Raw genomic sequence first — 8,066 nt, forward strand, 5'->3', positions numbered from 1 at the left:
CGAATATGTGGGTGTACTGTGTATATTCCTTGGCTAAGTAGGCGAGAGCGGCTTGAAGAAGTGCTGACTGTGGCGTGCGGCTCTTCGCATGCGCACCAGGAACGGACATATTCAGCTTTAGAGAGAGAGGTGAGAGGTAGTAAATTTCTTGACTGTTGAATAGTAGGGAAGGCCAGAAAATCTACAGCTTGACCAAAGCGATAGTTGCAGTGGGTTTGGTAGATACAGTATAAGAATTGCTTCTTCCCTTGAAGGACAAGTCGGAGATGGGTGCGCATAGTGTCCTGGGCGGCAATCACATCTCGCGGGAAACATCCTTCTTCTGCAAGCTTCCTATTGCAGAGCATCCCTTTAGGAGTCCAAGGCATATCTGTGAGCAGTTGTTCCGCGTGGCCTCAATAATCTTGCTTGTTGGAGGTAATCTTTGAAGCACCGGTACATAGATAGTGTAACGCGCCCACCACGTAGTGGTTTTCAAGTAGTACCATTGACCTGCAGTTGCTGCCCCATCATGTTAGCGCCATGAATCTTAAAACCTGCGATGCTACAGTGATTCTCTTGCGCAGGGTTTTTCTCCGAGACGCCCAGAGAAGTTATTTTCAATCATAACAGCTAGGAATCGGTGTGATTGTACATACGATAGTGACCGTCTACCCAGAAGGAGGGGGTATCGAGTCATTCTTTTTCCGTCAAAGCCATAGCAACTCTTTTCTGATGAGAGGTGGAGACCCCTGGGAACCAAGTACACTGAGATGTCCAGTAACGCTCTCCGAATATGTTGCTGCATAATATAACTCGAACGTGGGGCACTCCAGATGCAGATATAATCTGCAAAAATTGTTATGCGTGCTTCTCGTGGAAGGTTTTTGTTATATGTATAAGGGCTATATTGCACAGGAGAGGGCAGAGCACCGCTCTCTGAAGTACGCCCCTGTTCACTGCTGTACAGTGTGTAGTGTTCATAAATATTAGATGTTCTAATCACCAAATTGGTCTTGAGATTTCTCTAACGTCCTTGCATGGTGCCAGAAATGGGGCATGGTCATAAATAAAGAAAAACCAATTTTCCTTTGCATGACACGTAAAAAAAATATATTTCTTCACAGGTATCACCTTGGGAAATCGACAATACATGAAGTATCCAGTTTTAAATACCTGTCCTGGAATTCACATGTTACGAATATCTGCTCATCCGCATTTCGCAAGCTATGTTTTCTGCGAAACGGACTTTCGAAAGCTCCAGCTGAAGTTAATTACTCGCCTATATTTCAATAACCAGGCCTAAGCTCGAGTATGCATGCGTGGTGTGGGATGCTTATATTAAAACTGATGTTAAAAAACTTGAAAGAATTCAAATAAAAGCCGTAAGGTTTATTTATTCCAAGTTTTCCCCGTTTGAGTCCCCATCTGCACTAATGATTATGAAGAATATTCAGCCCTTTGAGACAAGAAAAAAAAATATTTGTCGAGAATTTCTTTTCTCGGCTCATAAATAACACGTTGGCGCTTAATCCAGCAACTACGTATCCTTTTTACCTACACACCCTACACGTCATCATCATCCCAGTGCCCTTACTCCATACTTTACTCGAACTGACACATTTTATTTTTCCTTTTTATCCCGCACCACAAGCAGAGTGGTATATTCTGGCACAATGACTGACAGTGCATAGTCAGGCTGCAGGTTTCATTTTATTTATTTTGTTAATTTTACTTTGTGTCTTCGTATTTGTAATATCTACCTGTGTATTTGTTCTCCTTGGATCTGTACAACGATTTGCAGTATGAAATAAATAAATAATAGCCGCGCTCATTAAAACTGTCCAACCCAGTTATAAAGCTTTCCTCCGAGGCCAAGGCTGCGAGTGTGGCATGGTAAAACATAGAGTCAAAAGCGGCCTTGATGTCAAGGAAAACGGCTATCGAGATATATACCCAGCGTGAAGGCATCCTTCCAGTAATGAGACAAGGGTAATGACATTATCAGTCGCAGACCTATTTTACAAAACCCGCTCATTTCTTTAAGATGAGCACGGCAGAGAGACTCTCTTTTCGCGCAGTATGTGGGCGCTCCCAAAGAATGTGGCCTATGTCTCTTCGAATCCGCAGGTCGCAGATGTATGCCTATAATCCATACATATTACAAACGAATAATAGTTTGTGAACGCTATGTCAACTAACGGGCGGCACAGCAAAGTTGCTTCAAATCGGGGTAGGCAGGATGGAAGCCGGACATTCAGGTTCGCAAGCTGACCAGAATTCTACAGTGCGAGCGTAAGCTCTCGCGCAGGTGCGCAAAGCCTGCCCGCTGCGTGTGCTCTGGAAAATGGGATCAACACACAATCGCTGTCTTGGTGAGAGGTTCTCGCGACCTCGTCCGCGCGAAGATTGCCCGCTACGCCCCTGTGTCCTGGAAGCCAATGGTAGACAATGCGGTGTCCTAAAATTCGGATTGTCGATTCATCAGTCGGGAACAGGGACCGCCTGGATTTCTCAGGCTAAAAAGCAGGCGATGTACACCTTGGGCCTAATCAGATATATTGCTCCTAAATCCGGTGGCGGTCGATCCCACGTCGCACGGCATGTGGTGACAGGGGTTTTGCAGCTACGCCTCATTTACCAAGCACAGTTTCAGCACTTGACAAGATTTCAATGGGATCGTCTAGAAGCAGTAAATAGCGAGGCTATGAGAACCATCACTTGTCTCCGCCGCATCACACCGGTCGTAGCACTACAAGAGAACGCTCAGCTCAACACATTAGATGAACTCGTACATCAACGCCGTGAAGCTCGTAACCTTAAAGCGACCTGTTTGCACTCACCGCGAGTACTCTGGGCCTATGGTACATCGCACACCATATTGCCGCCGCCATCGTCTGTTCTTCCTCCATGGAAGTATTTTCATGACAGTGAAAACAAACCTACTGCCCTTCATTGATCAACCATATCTTACGCGGCATCATTCCTTCGTGAAAGGATCGTGGAGCAAGACACCATGCTGCCCCAAGACTTCAATAATTATATATGTAGATGCCAGCATTGACTGATGAGAAACTACGACTGCAATTCATTGTCCCGGTAAGCTGGCGCCTAATAGCACATCCAGATATCAATTTTCCGAACCTCCTTCTTTCTGTGCTAAGCTGACTGCCGTGCAAGACGCGCTTCGGTCTCTATCCGTCCCAACTATTCTACCTGCAGGCAAAATTGTTGTCCGCACCGACGCCCTTCAAGTAATGCGTTAATCGCAGCCCCGAAATCAGTCAGAATATACATCTCTGGCGGCTCGCATCTCGCCAACCGTTTTAATTGAGTGGATCCCACGTGATTTACTCAGTTCGCGAACCTTTGCACATTCTGGAACCCGCCAGGCGACTCCACCTTCATCAATGACACGCTTCCTCACTATGAATGACGCCAGTATGCTTCTCACAAGAAAGGAGAACCTCTGGCACCACACATGTGCTCTTGTCCCACCGTGTGCAGTAACCCTCTTCAGCGGTCTTACCCGCGCAGAGGAGTTTGCGCTTCGGTGTATTCATGTCGTGGTTGCCCTCACACGTGCTTTAACACGAACATGGCCTTAATGTTGATATTTATATTAACGTCCAGGACGTCCTGTCTAAAGGCCAAAAAATCAAGAGGCAGATATTCCCCACTTAATGTGGGTTTGCCGACGAGAATTCGGCACCTGACGGCAGTGGGCCTTTCGCTGAACAACTTATCTCGTACATTGCTTGGAGGCAAGGGCCTTATCATTGCTCTCTCTTGACCTTTATTAGAACAGCCCCCATTTTTTCTTTCATTTATTACCCTTTAAATTTTTTTTACATATTCCAATATGCCTTGAGGCAATAAACAACGTTATTAAAAAAATGACCGTAAGAAGGCAAAGCTAGTAGCCGAGACGCTAGAACAGAGGGACGAACTGCTTACGAAATAGTGATTCCAGACTGCCGAGAGTCATATACGGCACGTAACTGTGGTGATGCGGCATCTGGAACAGTTCAGTTAACGGAAACCAACAGAACAGGATGTGAAGGCATGACTGATCAGTCCATTCGAGTTTTCAAAAGTCCATCTGCGACCTGGACATTTGAAGTAGACTTTGTAAGCAATCCGTTTGAACAGAAGAGTATAGTTTGACACCAATTGTACTTGACACCGGTGAATAATTCAATGTAAGAGACTTTACGTTTGGAGACTCTACCAAATCGAAATACTATATAGACAAAATTGAGACCACTGCATGTTACTTCACAGATCATTCGGTACCTCTCGCTACGTATAACCTGGCATAGCCGAAATCAGCCGTGCCATATTTTGTTAATAATTCAGGTAGCTAGAAATTTCCTTTTTAGTCAATTTGTAGGAGTTGTGTTTTTTTTTTTTTTCATTTATTAACACTGTCAATCTTTGCAGGTCTATTAAAGGAGTGGAGAAAAAACAAAATGCACATTCAAAAAGGGAGTACATTTCAACACCTATAAAAGTTCGACTCAGAAAAATACAAGGAAATGCACTGGACCTAAAGCAGAAAATCAAGCAATACAGAAAAAAAAAACGATTTTGCAGAGGGACAACTTCTGCATAGGTACGTTTTATTCAAAGTATCTTTTGCGGCTTTCAAGAACAGCATCTAGAGTACTACGTTTTACAATAAAGTTAGGCAGCATATTCCAGACGGGAATAACTCGAGGAAAAAAAGCTGTATTTAAAACAATCATTATGAGGTGTTATTCCTACCTATCTAGTTAAGTTGAATTTCTGCAAGTTATTCATTTGTAATATAAGCGTGTATTTTTGCACCGCTTTCACGTCAGTATAAAACCATAAAATAGGTAGCAGTATATAATTTCCTTCATTGTGATGTGCTCTACCAATGAGAATAGGGGGAGAGTATAGTTTTGAAGGTTTGAAGGTTTAGAAAAATATTGCTCGTTAAAGTGCGCTTCATTGGCGGAACTGCAATGCTTTCGTAAAATTCATGTCTGATTGAAAACAACAAATCGCAATCAAAAATAGCATAGCTGCATTTTGCAGATAGTAAGAACGGCCATAAAAATGTCATAGTGGTAAATATTTACGGGAGAAGTAATTTCCTGCAAAAGCACTATGGTTGCTATGATAATATGCCAGATATAAACGTCAGCATGAACCATTACTCACTTCAGGAATGATAAAACTTGTTTTACAGTGCAATTTGACATCGGCAGCATGGTTTTGTTCGTCCAGGTGGACATCACATGCCATGTATCATCAGGGCATTCTGAGGCGCCCGGGCTGTCGGGCAAATTGGCTGGTGCTGGCGATCCATCATGTACTGCTCCCACTCTGAAATTAAACAGCGAATAAAATACCTTAAAATATCATAATGTAAGGTCTCACTCTCTCTGGGAAGTGCGTGCATATCATAAAACGACTTTGAGGGCCAGAAAATAATAATCCACCGAGAGGCAGACCAGTAATCACGAAATTTGGCAATTAATAAGGTCAGCATTTTTAGGAATTTTTCAAAATGAAAAGGTCACGACTTTTCTATCAGTGAAGATACCTCATATACTGTCCGTGATATCAGAAAAATATCTGTGATCGAGCAAAGGAACACTACTGCCGAAGCAAAAGTGTCCCCAAACCTACGATAAAGTGCGAATAAACGGACATTCTTTGCTTTGAATTACAACCAATAAGTATCGTGAAAACGAAATGCAGCCCCTAAATCCCGAAATGCCCCAAGCGAGAATCGTTAACCTTTCCACACTTCATTCCCCATCGTTTACCTGATAACGCACCTGAACCAGAGACTACTCAACTAGCTCTTGAGCCTGACATCGTGGCCGTCACTAGACATGTCTTAATTTTAATATTTTAGACCTTGAAATTGTATCATCCATCAAAGCGCTGATTCTTAGGGATAGAGAGTAAAGGGCTTGGGGCGTGGCGATTCTTCATAAAAAAATAGCTTACTCCGTAGTGCAGGAAATGACCAGTGGTCAGGCTGCATGGTACAAGATCCAGTTAACTCATGGCTTTGAGCTCATTAAAGCTTTCTTCAGGCCTGCAAATGCAGACCCAATAACCTAAACTCGTTCAACTACTTGCTGAGGCATACATCAAGCAGGAATATTGTCGTGGCTCTGTACTTTAACCTGCATGACGTTAACTGGAGATAACATAAGCCTTGAACTACAACACAGCCTGGTGATTGATATTCTGTTTACCTTCAATCTTATGCAGAGCGCTACGCTGAGCTATAGTCCCGCTCGTGTACTTAGAACACTATAGAAGTAAGGCACATGAATACCGGCCGTAAGACTGTAATAAATGCCTACTCCAGAGCATTAGCGCTAGCCATTTGCTGCAACTAAAGGCCCGTGGGCACGATAGAACATTATAGAGGTAAGGCAATGAGTACTGGCTGAAATACTGTAATGAATGCCTACTCCAGAGCTTCAGCGCTCGCCATTTGCTGCAGCTAAAGGCCCGTAGGCACGATGAACTGTTTGACGCAACTGCTGCCTTGATTATAGAAATCGTGAGACCAACACTTTGTCGTGCAGTCGGCAGGCTGGGTGGTGGGCTTTCCTTCGACATCATGTGTGGACACGGCTAGGAACAGGGCTAAGTGAGCAGCAGGTCTTGTCAGATCAAGATGAGGTGTGTACTGCCGAGTAACAAATTACAGCTAGCCGGGTCGGACTTCCATGTCCAGATGAAGGCTTGGCTTGGCAAAAATAATTAGGAAGGGAGAAGAACCTCCTACCTCCTATCTGCACCAAGCTTTCAATGTGTTGGCAAGAGATGTAAGATGGCCACTTGAACATAAAGGATTAATTGGTACCATAACGATGACACATGAGAATGGCCATTGGTCCTAGCGGGAGCGTTTCAACCTGTATCGCAGCCCGCTTTGTGTTAATTATTTTATTCGTGGGAATAATATTTGTAGCGCTTGCTCACACTAGGCAGATGGTACTTGCCGCTTTATGAACAATTCAGCTCTCAGAAATATTTTGCAGGTATGCACAGGCACTCTCTAGGTATCTAGTTGGCTGTGGTTTAACCAAGCTTAGATGTTTACCAAAGACAAGAGAGGTGACCTACTGCCAGAAAGAATATATTCCTTTCATATACTTCCTTAGAAGCAGACAAAACAGTCGAAGCTTTGTAGAGATTGTTGTAATTTTATACATGGTGGCCAATTTACACATTGGTCGCGCTATTCAATTTGAATATATTGCCGAAAAACAATTGTCATGCAAAGTGTGCATCGCACAAACGTTTATGAGAGCATTCGCCTCATACTCACAGATGAAGAAGTTCATGGGCAGTCGTCATTGCAGTAGCCAGAACGTTTCGGTCGTCAGACACCAACGCACCTCGATATTCACTACAGGCTCCTCCAATGCGTGATGACCCTTAATAGGGAAACGAATCTGAGTATTAGCAGGATAAACATTTCGTTTCAATTGTAACGTACTACTAAACATAAATCTTCCGCAGCTGGTATGTGGCACACGACGCCTTCTGAAGTGATCGTCCACAAAGCACAAGCAAAGAAAGCACAGTCCTGGTTGAACCCCGTAACGGCCGTCTTTGTTGCCCAGTTGCCATAAAAATGCACTGAAAACAAAATGAACTATGCCCTAATTATTTAGCAAACGCTTTTAAGAGACAATACATTTTTCCGAATGAAGCGTTTATTCACTAGAACTTATGAGACGTAAACAATGCGAAAACATTCCACACGAATGAAGTAACCCGAAAGAGAAAATAGGGGACAGGAAAGAATGCTGACTGACAGCAAACTGTTATAAAGCAAAACGTTCTGAATAAATACGAGAGGGCTGCTTAATTTGCGCGGATGTTTTGTTTCATATCCAATGTACCAACTAGCCAACAAATTGCTCTACTTATGCGACGCAAACTATTTTGTTCACAAACAAAACCTATAGGGTTGGTCCACACTGCTGGCCAATCAACATTTTCTGGGTCTCTGGCACCTAATTTTTCAGAAATAGATATATTTTTTTAGTGCGGAAAAATCACCAAGCGAAACCTATAAA

The 8,066-nt window shown here is 43.3% G+C and overlaps 1 protein-coding gene across 1 annotated transcript in view; it reads right to left on the reverse strand.

The window, feature by feature from the left end:
- The window catches only part of LOC146174526 (uncharacterized), a 30,512-nt gene extending 23,098 nt beyond the window's left edge, over positions 1 to 7,414 (reverse strand). Inside the window, exons 1-2 of the mRNA XM_084584265.1 lie at positions 7,310 to 7,414; positions 5,170 to 5,334 (exon numbers count right to left, since the gene is read on the reverse strand). Of these exons, the coding sequence (XP_084440391.1) occupies positions 5,170 to 5,334; positions 7,310 to 7,338 (194 nt within the window). The 5' untranslated portion in view covers positions 7,339 to 7,414. The remainder of the gene's footprint in view (positions 1 to 5,169; positions 5,335 to 7,309) is intronic.
- Between the last annotated feature and the right edge of the window lie 652 nt (positions 7,415 to 8,066).

The sequence above is a fragment of the Amblyomma maculatum genome, chromosome 11 (genome assembly GCF_055883805.1).
Source record: "Amblyomma maculatum isolate TAMU_Amacu chromosome 11, ASM5588380v1, whole genome shotgun sequence".
Classification (NCBI taxonomy): domain Eukaryota; kingdom Metazoa; phylum Arthropoda; class Arachnida; order Ixodida; family Ixodidae; genus Amblyomma; species Amblyomma maculatum.